The following is a 13,278-nucleotide window of genomic DNA, read 5'->3' as shown; positions in this document are numbered from 1 at the left end:
GTCATTACAATTTGCTAGTCCTCCATGGAGTAAACCAAATGTGAAAATAGGCGGAGCAACCTGTAATCATACTCGTGACACAAAATACAAGGAGAAGATAAAATGAATGAATGCATCAGGGCAGGGTCTACAGCTTGAGGGTGCTGATGAAAGGAACCGCATCATCAAGCTTGCGGTTGGAGAATCGTTGCAAGTATTCAGAATGCGAAAGGGTTTGGTATAGCGGGGGGAGTCCAGTTGTGGCGAGGAGCTGTGGAGAAGGTCCAACCGGGAGAGACGGGCTGGGATAGCAGAAGGTCACTATGGACAACCTCTCCTTCTCTTTGTTCACCACCGCTCTATGATCTGGTGCTCTGTATGTCCCGTTGCTGTAAACCTCCATGATTTGACCTAAATTCACGACAATGCTGTCAGGAACGGGTTGAACCATGACCCAGCTGCCATCCCTGCTGAGGACCTGAAGGCCAGGCATGTTGCCGCACTCCGTCAACATGGTGATCCCTGAGTTGTCGGCATGTGGCGATAGGCCCATTGCTCTCTCGGGTTCTGGGCATGGCGGGTAGTAATTCATCCTGACCTCGTACCTCCCTTCTCTGAAACTTTTCATCAGCAACTCCAGTTCACCTTCATGAATTCCCAACGCCATTCCAATATACTTCACTACCGCCACCGCTACTTTCCTCAAATCTTCGCTGTATTTCTCTAGTGCTACCCTGATAGATTAGGTATTCGTAGTCACCATCATTTGCTTAATTTAGCTTACTAGAAATGCACAAACATAATAGAAACCAAAAAGATGGAAACAAATTGCCTGAACTCCGGGGGATTTTGTGGCCACAGATCGAGATTTCTTGCATGAGAAGGAAGGCATTTGAGGAAGATCATGTCGTTCCACTCCAGCTTCTGGTCGTGAGAGGTGACGAAAGCCTGCCCGTAACCTTCGAGGCTTCCTAGTCTCTGTGCCGACTTTTGCTTCTCATGGTAAGGCAGTTTGAAGAACCCGTGCACGTTTTCTTTCATCATCCTCATCCCTTCATCCGACACTCCATGGTTCACTAACTGCACATTCATTTGCAACTTCACAATCCTCTGCTTTTCCAAATTCAACCCATTCCCATTCCCATTCCCATTCCCATTCCCATGAAGATACTATAATGATTCTTTTTATTTTAGGAGACAATGGTTCATAGCCTAATTCATATGCGAAGATAATGCTGATCAATGAAATGATGCCAATAATGTTTCCAAGAGAACATTTCAACGGATTCGAACTTGTTAACCATTTCATCTACATGAAATGACTCACCAACTTGACCGACTCGTTTAGGAGCATAACAGAAAACACAGGTGGGTATTCAAGCGCAGGATTGGATAGAATAATCAAACATAGACGAGAGTACCCTAAAAGCTTTTGAACAGTGTAGGTAACACCGTTCAGTTATTTGCATGTAGATTGAGCTTACGAATATGCAGTAAAAGGAGTGGGTATCGGAACGGTAGGTAATGAAGGTAATGATGGAGTAGAAACCGACCAGGAAGAGACCCCATTGGTGGCAGGCAGAGCGAAGGCTGTGGAGCTCGGGGGATCGGGAAGAAGGGTCCATCAGCTTCCCCAGGTCGATGCACGGCAAGCCCAGGGATGGCTCTGGCCGATGATCGGCGGGTGCCAAGTCATCCCGGACGTACCTGGGGGGCAAAGCATCCGGCTTTCCTTGTCTCACCAGCTCTTGCACGCTCGGCACCGGCAGTGACCATTCCAAGTTCACCCCCTCCTCCTCCTCCTCCTCCTCCTCCTCCATTGTTGCGTCTTCTCTAATCTCCAACAACCTGATTTCCTGTATACATCGACTTTTTCGAGCACGCCCTCCCGGACGACAACGACCAGTCAGCGGGTCAGCTGTCAAAATTGGACCTTCTCCAAATCCCCCGTTGTGGCGCCGGGTCTCCCCTAATGAAGTGGCAGCTCTGACCCACGATATCGAATTTTGTTGTCTTTTCTTCCCCGTTTCACGGCAGAAAAGAGAGGGAAAAAAATTTGTAAAATAACATTTAAGATTTTTTCTTCATAATAATCGGTTAAAATTCCAAAAAAAGTTCGAACTCTCCTCATTTTCTCAAATAAGAGCCCTAAGTGAATTTTATTTCAAATAAAGTTATAAAGTGGCCATAAAATTTCAAAAAAGGACATGGCTTAAAAGGCATTTTTGTCATTTGTCATTTTGATTTTTTTGTTTATTTTTTCTCTTTTTTTTATTTTTAAAAATGAAAAAAAATTTTAAAAAATGAAAAAAAAGCCACACAAGGGGAGGGCTACCCCTCCCCCTATGGCAGTTTGCCCACCACTAGTGGGGGCGTCCGCGAGGGAGGCAAAGGCCGTCGGGGTCGCCAATGCCTCCGTAAAGGCCGATGACCCTACCGACCCGAGGCGAGGGCCTTTGGCTCTCTCTCTAATCTAGGAGAGGATTGATGGCCCCCGCTCGGGACTGGGAGGGGTTGTTGCCCCTCTCCCGGTCGGGGGTAGGGGTCGATGACCCCTCGCCCAAATCCGGGAGAGGGCCCGACCTTCTCCCTGTTTTGGTGAGGGCTAGCCGGCCCTCACCTCCGGTCTATGAGGTTGCGGGCCCTCGCCGAGGAGCCAACCTTCGCCGCCCCTCGGCCCCTCGACGGTGGGGGTAGTGGCCAAAGGTAGGAGGCGACCTCTCGGCTCACTATGTTTTTTTTTAAAATAATTTTTTGTTAAATTTTAAAGAAACAAAAAAAAAAGAAAAATTTAATAAAAAAGAAAAAAATCAAATATAAAAAAGACTAAAATGTCCTTGAAATCATATCCTTTTTTGATATTTCATGGCCGCTTCGGCCCTTATTTGAAACAACGTTCACTGCAAATCCTTATTTGAAAAAATGAGAGCACTTTAGCCTTTTATTTGAAGTAAAGTTGACTTGTGACCTTTATTTGAGAAAATGAAAAGACTTCAAGCCTTTTTTTTTGAAATTTTCCCTAATAGCCCTCATATCTTAATACTTCATGAATTACTCGCTAAAGCCTAAAAAATAATCTCGAGAAAAATCTCTTGATGAACCAAACCCTGTTACACTTTTTTTAAGTGCACTTTGCTGTTAGGCATTGACCATATTGGCCAATTTCCACGTATATGGGATCTAATTTTAGAAAACAAATGTAATTTCACGGTACATTAGTGTTGAAATTTTTATGCTCCACCGTGGATAAAATATGTACAGTGGGAAATGGATTATTTTTTGAAGAAAAAAAATTACATTTGAGAATGGATGTGCCTTGTAATGATCCTAGGGAGTTATAAAACACATGTGAAGAGACTGTTAACAGTAAGAAATCCAGAAAAGCTGGACCAGATAGTAGACAGTAGACACGCGCAAAGCAACGCATCCGGTTGGAAACGGTGATTGAAACATCCGATCCGGTCCGGTCCATCTTCATCCGGTCTGCGGTTTTAATTTGGGTGTGAAATCAGAAATGTGCAAACCGATCTTACTCATTGACTCCCCTGCAAGCGAATTCTCTGAGACAGAAGTGAGGAGCAAAACCTGCAGACCAGCAGATGAATGCAATAAAGTTATGGTCTTTGATTGGAAATAATCGAAATCGATGAATGCACGTCTTCCAAGAGGAAGAAGAAGAAGAAGAAGAGGAGGAGAACACGGATTAAGTGCATCCGGGACTGGGGCAGATCAGGTCCTCGCTTGCTTTAACTCGAGTTTGACTGTGCACTGCAAGCCCCTTGGTGGGTCTCCGGCACTTCTTCTTTTTCTTCAAATTTTGCAATTTCTCTGCTTGTTTCAGAAGTGGCTATGGACTACGAGCCATACGACAGCAGCGGTGAGTTCTTTTCTTTTTCTTACAAAAAAGGAAGAAGAAACGAGCCTCCCTTCCCTTGCTATTTTAGGTTTCCTGAACTGATCTTTAAGTGCCTCCTGTCGGATTTATTGCTTGAGTCGTTGATTCTCTCGGTCTTTCTGACGTCAGGGTTCTAGTGTTACTTGTTCCGCTTTGTATGTGCATTCTGCATTTTGTTTGAGCCTTTCTTTGTTCTGCATGAATGGTGTGCAGTTTGTTTGGTGGGCGGCCACGGGCCATCGTTTGATTGTCCTCCTGGTACTACTTTCACTAGTAATTTGTTCATTTTAGAAGGAAGATCAATTCACTACCGGGATTGCTTTTTCCGATTTCATCTTGTGATTCATTCTTTAGCCCTCAGTTACTCGTAGACTTTGTTTTGCCTGTGAAATTCTTTTCTTTGCCGGTTGTTATAGGTATATATTGATGGCTTCCATCTAGTGACTGGAGCTGCTAGTCAGCTCAATGTGGATTCTATGCCACTCAAGGTAGCATCCAGTGCAGTTGTCTTTCTAAAGCTTCCAACTTTCTTTCTCAAAGCTGCCAACACATGCCATCCCTTATAGTTATAAGGCCCTTGGTTGGATTCTGAAGAGCTGATTTTTACCAATGTGACAAGCTCACTGAACAAATCACAAGAGATAAAAACTGCCCTTTATGTTCTCAAGAGCACATTACGCTATATGGAACACAATACAACTTGTGCATAGACGTATTGAACCTTAGATAACAGAATCCCTCCCCCCATGTTTATTTCCAGACTTAATTGCCGGCAATATGAAATAGAAAAAAACTGGAGTATAGAAATGGCTGACCTAGAGATTCTAGAAGAGAGAAGTTGTCTGATGTGCAAAAATTGTGAGCATCATTTCATCTAGTTAATCTTTCAAATTTCTAAAGTAATTGGGAACTGTTTATACTGGCAATTAACTTGTAAGTTACTTCTGTTTCTTATTTAATGGCATCTTGTAAATGTAGAATAATGAAAAAACTTTGTGCCTTCACACTCAAAGTTCCATGACTGAAGAATCTGACAAATGTTAGATTGCAATTTGAATTAGATAATTTCTGCTTAAGACATGGGTCTAGCTATTGCTGATATATTGTGAACTCTCAATTGGTCCGTGTGGAAGTGAGTGAAGATCCTATTCTCTGAGCTTCTTGGCTGTTAATTTTGATAGATGGGATATACTTAATTGTATGTTCCCCAAAATAATCTATCAATTTACGAATCTGTGGGAGTATGTGAGCACTCCTGTTTCCCTCCACTAGTTGGGTTTCATAGCAAGGTAGACTCCCCTTTCCATGCCTGCCAATCTTTGATGAAGGCAATTTTCGTCTCCAATCATTAATTCCACCATTGGGGGACTGCTTTTTTGTACAGATACAATGAAATATTTCCTTCTTAGCCAAATAAATACTTTTGAATGCATCATCTCTAATCTACCATAGTCTATAGGCTCACTGGATTTGAAAGGGTACATTTATGGTAGCTCTGTAGCAACTGCACATGTAAGCAACCATTCTAGTCGATAATGGTCCCTGCAGTGTAATTCCTAGTTGCTTCCTTAGTATCAGAATGCCATCCATATTTACTTCCTTTGAAAAGGAGTGCAGGGACTGATGACGATCTTCCTCCGTCACATCAAAATAGAATTCCCAGAGGTCGTCTTTCTGGGAATGGGAGAGCTGGGTTTGGAGGATCTCTATCTTATCAGAGAATGTATGCTGAGACAGATATGGAAACTCAAATTCACCAACTTGAGAGAGAAGCATACAGCGCAGTCCTGAGAGCCTTTAAAGCTCAGTCTGATGCCATTACTTGGGTATGTTGCGCGATTAATTGTATGAAACTTACGTCCATTGACTGTGTTTGTTCAGGTTTAATGACTGCTACATGAATATTGTCTTCTTCAGGAGAAGGAAAGTTTGATCACTGAACTTCGGAAAGAACTGAGGTTATCCAACGAGGAACATAGGGAGCTTTTAAGCCAGGTTAATGCAGATGATGTCCTAAGGAGAATCAGGTCTGATATTTCAAGAAATTTATTGCCTCAAGCTTGAGACTTTGTTGCCGATCTTGTTTCTCTGTCTCTATTTGAGTAGTGATGAGTCGTGTTAGCTAATGCAATTAGGGAGTGGCGAAAGGCTGCCAAACCTCAACAAGGCAATCCCAGTACTGGTCAAGGCCATCATGATCCAATGCCTAGTCCTTCTGTCTCAGTATCCCGTAAGAAGCAGAAGATTACGCAGCCGCTTCCATCGGGTTCATCTCAGCCCCTTGCTGGGCCACCTTCATCCTATCCCCCACAACCCAAGCCTGCACCCCATCAGCCATCTTCATCGGCTGCAAAGCGAGGGCCTATTGGAGGCACCAAGAGCCGGAAACATAATGTTGTGAGTGAAGAATCGCTCTATACATTCCCAAGAAGTTTCATTTTTCCTTTTCCTTTCAAAACTTTGTGTATCTTATCACATAGGGTCAAGCGTTGCCTGTTTCTTCTTCCACCAAGTCCGCACCTTATCCTGCCTCAGGTGCAAGTGGTAGGGGACCAGTTAGCAGGACGTCCTCCGGTGCCCATCTGAGTGAACCTGCTGAAACAGCAAATGTTGATCGATTGATTGGACAGAAAGTGCGAACTCGATGGCCTGATGACAATAACTTCTATGAAGCTGTCATATATGATTACAACCCAGCTGAGGTAAATTTGGGTTTCCGCGCAATATGCTTTTGTTTCTATTCATCCTAGAGACCACATTATCTATAGGAGATGCGAAGTTATCATGTATCAAGGAATTATTGTTCTCTCTGTCATGATAAGCAGCCTGTTTATGGATATTCTCAGGTTATGTCGATCATAATTGTCAGGTCTAGGGAAGGTGCCAGTATTATGCAAAAAGCTGCATGAAAAATCGAAGTTGGGAGCTAATTGTGAGGTTGATCATCACCACCCATGAGCATGGCTAGGGTTGTGGGTTGTACAGTAACAAGGGTTTATTTTGCTAGCATTGATGGGAATGGTGACTGGCCTTATGCATTTGCTAAAAGTAGCCCTTAGCATATAGAAACAAATGATTAGAAAGGTCGATTCATTGTTTATTCTTACATGTCTTGTATCACTGGTTTGTTGGCAACTTTATTTTCTTCGAAGTAGGAGTTTCTTAGTTTTATCCAGCTGCAGAATGTAATTGAGAAGGACAATGACAAGGGTTTTTTTACCATGATACTGCAATCTAAAAAGCTGCTTTAGCTTGCAATCAATTGGTTGGTTAACTTGGTTGCTTATCTCTTTTAGGGGCTGCATGCTCTAGTGTATGATAAAGGCACTCCAAATGAGACATGGGAATGGGTAAATCTTTCAGAGGTGAGTCACTTCTTATGCCTCCTTGCTCTGATTTTTCCAATGAATATCGTGTGAATTGCATTTTGGACAAGATTAGTAGGTGGAGGTTCTGTCTTCAAGATTTTGAATTGTCTGCCTTACCACAATCATTCTTTTAAAAACTTTGCTTCAGCAACTAAGATTGGATTGTGTTGAAGTATCTCCCACATTGCATGACAATGGGTTTTAAATGCTCTTTACATTCATTTTGTCTCCCTCTACCTATTAGCTTAAGTTTTTGGGTTAGACTTTCTAATATGGTATTAGAGCAAGGGCTGAACTGAAACCCTAACCCTAGTTTCTTCTATGCGCAATCGTTCTTTTCTCTCTCTCTCTCTCTCCTCTCCCCATCGCAGTTCCTTCTCGCCTTCTTCTTTGCTCTCTTTTATAGCATAGGGCAGCACTAATGAGATGATTCTTTGAATTTAGTATCTGCCCTAAACCTCACCTCTATGAGATAAATTAAAGCTTCTTTGCAGTTTGCAATAAGTGGTTCAATCCCTTCTGCGATTTTTTGGATCTTCTTGTTTGAGATTGTTTCTGCCTTGCTGCTGGCCTATCCTCTTGTGTGTGTGAAGACCAAAGTACTGCAGTTCGTGGACCTCCATATTTATTTTTTCAGATTCTTTGGGAAAAATCAGAATTATCGGATTTTTTTGAGGTTTTCAAAACCCTGGAAAAATCGACTTTTGCCTTCCCTTGATCTGATTTGGCTGTTTTTTGGAGGACAACTTCAGCCTACTACCAGAGGACTTCTATCCAATTTTTGGCCTTTTGGCTTTATTATAAATAGATAGCTTAGGGACACATTGACCTAACCAAGCATTCAATTCAGTTTTTTTCTCTTAACATGGTATCGTAGCCAATGTTATCCCTTTTGCGAATGTGCGCGGTAAAAAATTCCTCAAAAAATCCATGTGAATGTGCCAATCTTCCAAAATGTTATGTGCCGCTCGTAATCCAGCTTGCATGTGAGTGGGAGTGTTGAAGTATGTCTCACATTGCTTGACAACGGGTTCTAAATGCTTTTTACATTTACGTGGTCTCCCTTCATCTATTAGCTTAAGGTTTTGGATTGAACTTTCTAACAGAATGTGTGATGTTAGTAGGGTCCTGTGTAGTTGCGGTGGCGTGTACATATGCAAATATGTATGGTTCCTGCCAAAGAATGAGGACATTTTCATCTAAGGAGAATGAACTTGCTTTATGATCCTAGTAGGGGAAAAGGAGGAATTAACTTGGTTTATAATACATTTTCATCAGATTTGAGAATTTGATGATTTCTTGTTAGTTTACCTGTTTACTTCTCTGATATAGCATATGATTGTGCTTTTGAATTATACAGAGAACACAGATTGATTCTTACATGGACGTACAATCTCTTTTAGTCCTTTGCCAATTAACCTACCCGAAATATTCTGGACCACAAGCAAAAAGCTATAATTGCTGCAGTGTACTGCTTTACAGAAATCAATAACTAAACGAAGAGTTCCAAAAATTAATAATTGTTTAATAGCAATTTTTTTCATTATGGAATGTGCTTTGATCATTGAGGGGGTACCAAAAATCTCCTCATGTTTGCACGTTTGTTCTTATGATTTGTGAGCAAAATTCCTTTTCTTGTAATGCAAGTGCGTAAGTTTTTTCTTTTTTTTTTTTGATTGGGTAAATTATGTTAATGTTGTGATGACTTCACCAATGTTGATGATTATCAAAATTTTACTATAGAGTCAATGTCTTTCCAACATTCAATTGGAATATTCATCTTTCAAAAATTCAGTTACTCCATCAAAATTCAAAATTTTAAAACTTTTATGCTAAATATTTTTGCTACCATTTAGCAAACTTGATGAGAATTATCTCTAATTAGCATTTAGTTATATTTTCTTGTAGATCAAACCTATGAACCAAATCTTATGTTTGACATTTTAAGTATCTATATTTTACGACTGTACCCTCACAAAGTGATATCATATTTACAATGACATGTTTTGCGACATTAAATTTGAAACTTTTACTGTCAATGCATCATCGAACATATTTAGAAACTTTGGATTTTAAATTTGAAAGTCAAATCATTACAGAAAAATTTACTAAATATATTACAACTGATTGCATAAACAATTATGCTTGAAGATTTATTTTTGAAATATGTGCGTTCAGGTAATACAAATTTATAAACCTGCTTTTTTCTTTTATGCAATATTTGAAATGATTAAAATTCTCACTGAAGGACTTATCATAATCCTAAAATTAATACCTATAGAAAATTACTTTTGAACTAGTATTTTCTAAATATGCACGGTCTAGACATTTATATTTTCTTTGATTAGCATTTTGGAAGGATTAAAATTTCTCACTTAAGAATTTATCATATTCCCAAATTCAATCGCTGTAAAGATTATATTTTTAACATTTGTTTTGAGATATCTGCAATAAGGAAGTATATTAACTTGTACTTTTATCTTTTATGAACTTTTTGTAATTGTGACAAATTGTTGGGTGAAAACTTATCTTAGTCCTTATTCAACAGCAATAAGCAATGCAACTTCATTCATATAGATTTTTTTCGTAATTAATTGCAGTACTATACGATGAGCCTTATCAATAGTGATAAGAATTATTGTGTAGTAAAACCTCTACGTAGCACTTTGTTCTCACTTAAGCGATGAGAATTTTCTTGTAATGTGACTGGAATTCGGAAAAAGGAGATTTGGACACAAAATAGAATTTTATTTGTCATCTTAGAATTTATATATACAAGATTATTTTTAAATGTTTGTCACCAAAATATTCATAACTCTATTATTCCTGTACATCGCTTAATGAGTTATTATTGAGGATTTTATTGCCAGAATATGCATCAGTCTACTATTTCTTGTACATTGATTAGAGATTTATCACCTAAATATGCATAAAAATTAGAAATTTGTTAGGATTGGAGTTTAGAAAAGTGATCGTGAAAATTAAATTGCTGGGTAAAACTTGCACTTAAAGAGAGATATACACACAGACAGAAGATTGTGCAATTTAATTTGTTTGTCTACATGATCAATTGGATGCGGAAAAAGTCCATTCTTTTGGGGAAGAAAAACTCTAGAAGTCACATATGGAGTCACGGCCCTCATTCAACTGTACGAATATGATCAAGTGACTCTTTCTTTGGTTACATGTTTAAGTCACTTCTAGTTCTACAAAATGTAGAGTATAAAGTATGGAGCAATCATTTTGTATTTTGAGGATAGGCATTTTGGTCCTAGCACAGTCACATTTGTATAAAAAAATGATTGGAGGTAGTCGTGGACCAGGTTTTTGCTTGATGCATTCAATGTGCAGATAAATTTGGCATAACTGTTGCTGCCTGCTGTATAATCTGTCAGAAGCAAAATTAGGAATATGACTTAAGGTGATCTTGCAGTCAAAGCAAGCAACCATCAAAGTAACCAAAAGTGAAGATTCTATCCTAGTTATGGAATTTGTTTTAATATTCCATGTTCTTAGTCTTGTAGACAAAAATCGATCCACATTTAGTTTTTTCTAATTACGTGTTCTCTGTGAACTTTTCAAGGGTCAAGTAAAATGTTGAGTGTTCTTTATGTGTTAAAAATTGTCAAATATTTGACAGCAGATAAGTTGAGAACTCTAGGTCATGCAGCATGTGCAGAAAGCATAGAAAGTTGGTTTTGGGGGTGACAGATGATTGTCTAGCAGTTCATAAGGGAGTTGATGACAACAGATATAGATGTCCAGATAACTGCGTCATTTGTTCACTCGTACAAAGAAAAACCAAAACTGTTGCTTGTGTGTTGGACCAATAAATGGGTGAAAGACAACTATTCATGATGTTTTTGCATCAGATCACTGCACCGATTGTCAGAAACTGCGGGAGGAAAAAGGGATGGGAAAGGTCATGTATAAAGTTCTCCTAATTCAACAGATAGTTTAAGTACTGGATCCTCTAATCAATGCCATGTCAAACCAGGCTCTTGACTTGTCAGAGGCTTGGGAGCACTTCTCTGGGACCATGTATTGCTGTTCTTGTATCAAGTCTGTTATCTGATGCAGATCTCCTTTTCACTCTCTCTTCTCAAATGTCGCTTTTCCCCCTTTTATTTGCTTCTACTTGCTCCATTTCATCCTGATATCGATGGGTTGTTGTGGTTGGCAATGATGCTATTTGTACTAACATCAATAGTGCCATTGCAGACTCTGATTATTGCCAGTAAATGTTTGTCACGTATTATAAGCTGTAGTTGATCCTGCTCATGAAGGAAGTATCTCCACTTATCACGCATCACTTTGCTTGTGACCATATAATGCTTTATTTAACCCCTTTGAATGAACATGTGGCTGTACTTGTGCAAACATGAATGGGGCTTTGGAGTGGTTAAGGGCAGTTTCTTAACATGAAAGTAGATGCATTCTATTATCGCTGACCAAGGACATGTTGATGCGTCTTTCTAAACAGACTTTTTGCCCTGATTGTCAGATGGTACTTTTCAGAACACTGACAAGTTTATGATAGCGCAGATCTCCCACGAGGACATACAATGGATGGGCGAGGACCCTGGAGTCTCTCATCGGGGGAATCATGCCGTTTCAGGTTCTGGGATGAATAGACCTATCAATCGAGATAATGTTTCAGGTGGAGGAAAAGGGAGAGGGGCCGTAAAGAATCAATCCAAAAAGGAGCATCGCCCAATTCAAAATGGGTTAGGAAAGAAAGGGCCAGACATACACATACGTAACACGGGAACCCTACTAAAGGAGGTTGGTGAAAGCAGGCTGCTATCTGTTGCTTGTAATAGTAAGCACATGAATTTTACTTTGATTCTTTTTCTGTCAATATGGACAGGTGGAGAGGGTCTTCAGCGCTGGTCGTCCTGATCCTCTTGAGATGGAAGAAGCAAAGAAAGTATTAAGGGTAAGACTAAGGAGTAGCTTGCGGATCTTGCACGAGACATGGTGGCAAATAAGGGCATTATTGAGCCAAATCACTTGATTGAAAAAAGAAGCGAAAATCTGTGAGTGGTTTCTTGATGTTCAATTCTTCAGTGCTCTCAATTAGTTGTCCCCTGTCAATTGCAGGAGCATGAACGAGCACTTGTGGATGCAATTGCTAGACTAGCAGATATCTCAGATGGTGAACGAGGTATGAATATGCAGTACTTATTTCGCCTCCGTTTTACATGCTAGAAACACCATCAGTTGGTCATGAAGCTTTTATTTGTATCGGTTACTTATTTCATCTTGTTACATCATTTCAGTGAATAGATTTTATTTTTACAATTTACTGTTTCGTTAAAACCAGATAAGCAAGGGGATCAGTTTCTGCGTGGACGTCCAGTGGATAGATAACTGTCGGGTCCGATGGTTCACAAAGGTTTACTTGTTGCTTGAAGAAGTTGGTGATAAAATGACTTGGGGAGATGATGGCAACATTGTAGATGGTGAAACCAGCTAGTGGCTGTTGAAGGAAGATTGCAGGTGCAATGCTGCCATACTCTGCTCATACTTACAGAATATAAAGAGAGCGTAATCTTGTAAGATTGGACAAGTCGTAGGATGATTATAGTGATGAATGTTAACTTTGTTTAGAGCAAGAGTTGTAACTTAGAAAGCAAGAGGTTAGTTTAACTCAATCAGTAAGTGAACTGAGGCAGTGTGGTATTGTGTCGCCCAAATTTGGTTAAACGATGCTGTCTTGGGTTTGTCTTTGGGGCAAGAGAAATTTTTTTGTTTTGGTTGGGGGAGGGGGGGAGGAGAAATGTTTCTACTCCCTCTTCTTTTCTTTTTGTGCTTTTTGGTTTTTTTATTCGGGTAGGATTTCCATGAAAGTGAATGGGTGGAAGGAAGTTGAAGAGCATTATGTGAAAATGTAAATGAATTGCTTGGACTATACTGGGGCTCAACCGGAATGATGACTATTATTCTTGCTCTTGTCATGGTCAATAGATAGTTTTAAAGAATGCTCCACGAAAATAAGAGTGATACGACAGTCTTCAGTAGCCGTTATTGGGT

The 13,278-nt window shown here is 39.9% G+C and overlaps 1 protein-coding gene and 1 pseudogene across 1 annotated transcript; one reads left to right on the top strand and one right to left on the bottom strand.

The window, feature by feature from the left end:
• Positions 1–198: 198 nt before the first annotated feature.
• Positions 199–1,841, bottom strand: LOC115753040 (annotated as a pseudogene).
• Positions 1,842–3,505: 1,664 nt separating this feature from the next.
• Positions 3,506–12,998, top strand: LOC115753038 (protein EMSY-LIKE 3-like). Its single transcript, XM_030691512.2, has 10 exons — positions 3,506–3,856; positions 5,492–5,700; positions 5,792–5,901; positions 6,010–6,271; positions 6,355–6,576; positions 7,171–7,239; positions 11,788–12,027; positions 12,113–12,181; positions 12,346–12,409; positions 12,569–12,998. The coding sequence occupies exons 1-10, from the start codon at positions 3,829–3,831 to the stop codon at positions 12,613–12,615; spliced, it is 1,320 nt and encodes a 439-aa protein (XP_030547372.1). The 5' UTR covers positions 3,506–3,828; the 3' UTR covers positions 12,616–12,998.
• The last annotated feature ends 280 nt before the right edge of the window (positions 12,999–13,278 follow it).

Source organism: Rhodamnia argentea, chromosome 5, assembly GCF_020921035.1.
Source record: "Rhodamnia argentea isolate NSW1041297 chromosome 5, ASM2092103v1, whole genome shotgun sequence".
Lineage (NCBI taxonomy): Eukaryota > Viridiplantae > Streptophyta > Magnoliopsida > Myrtales > Myrtaceae > Rhodamnia > Rhodamnia argentea.
This window is presented reverse-complemented; position numbering and strand designations above follow the sequence as displayed.

What these genes read in the sequence shown, in the direction of transcription:
- LOC115753038 (XM_030691512.2), top strand. Translation starts at nt 3,829, where the DNA reads ATGGACTACGAGCCATACGACAGCAGCG. An exon ending in CGAGCCATACGACAGCAGCG is followed by an intron (nt 3,857 to 5,491) that starts GTGAGTTCTTTT and finishes AAAGGAGTGCAG; the next exon opens with GGACTGATGACGATCTTCCT. An exon ending in AGTCTGATGCCATTACTTGG is followed by an intron (nt 5,701 to 5,791) that starts GTATGTTGCGCG and finishes TGTCTTCTTCAG; the next exon opens with GAGAAGGAAAGTTTGATCAC.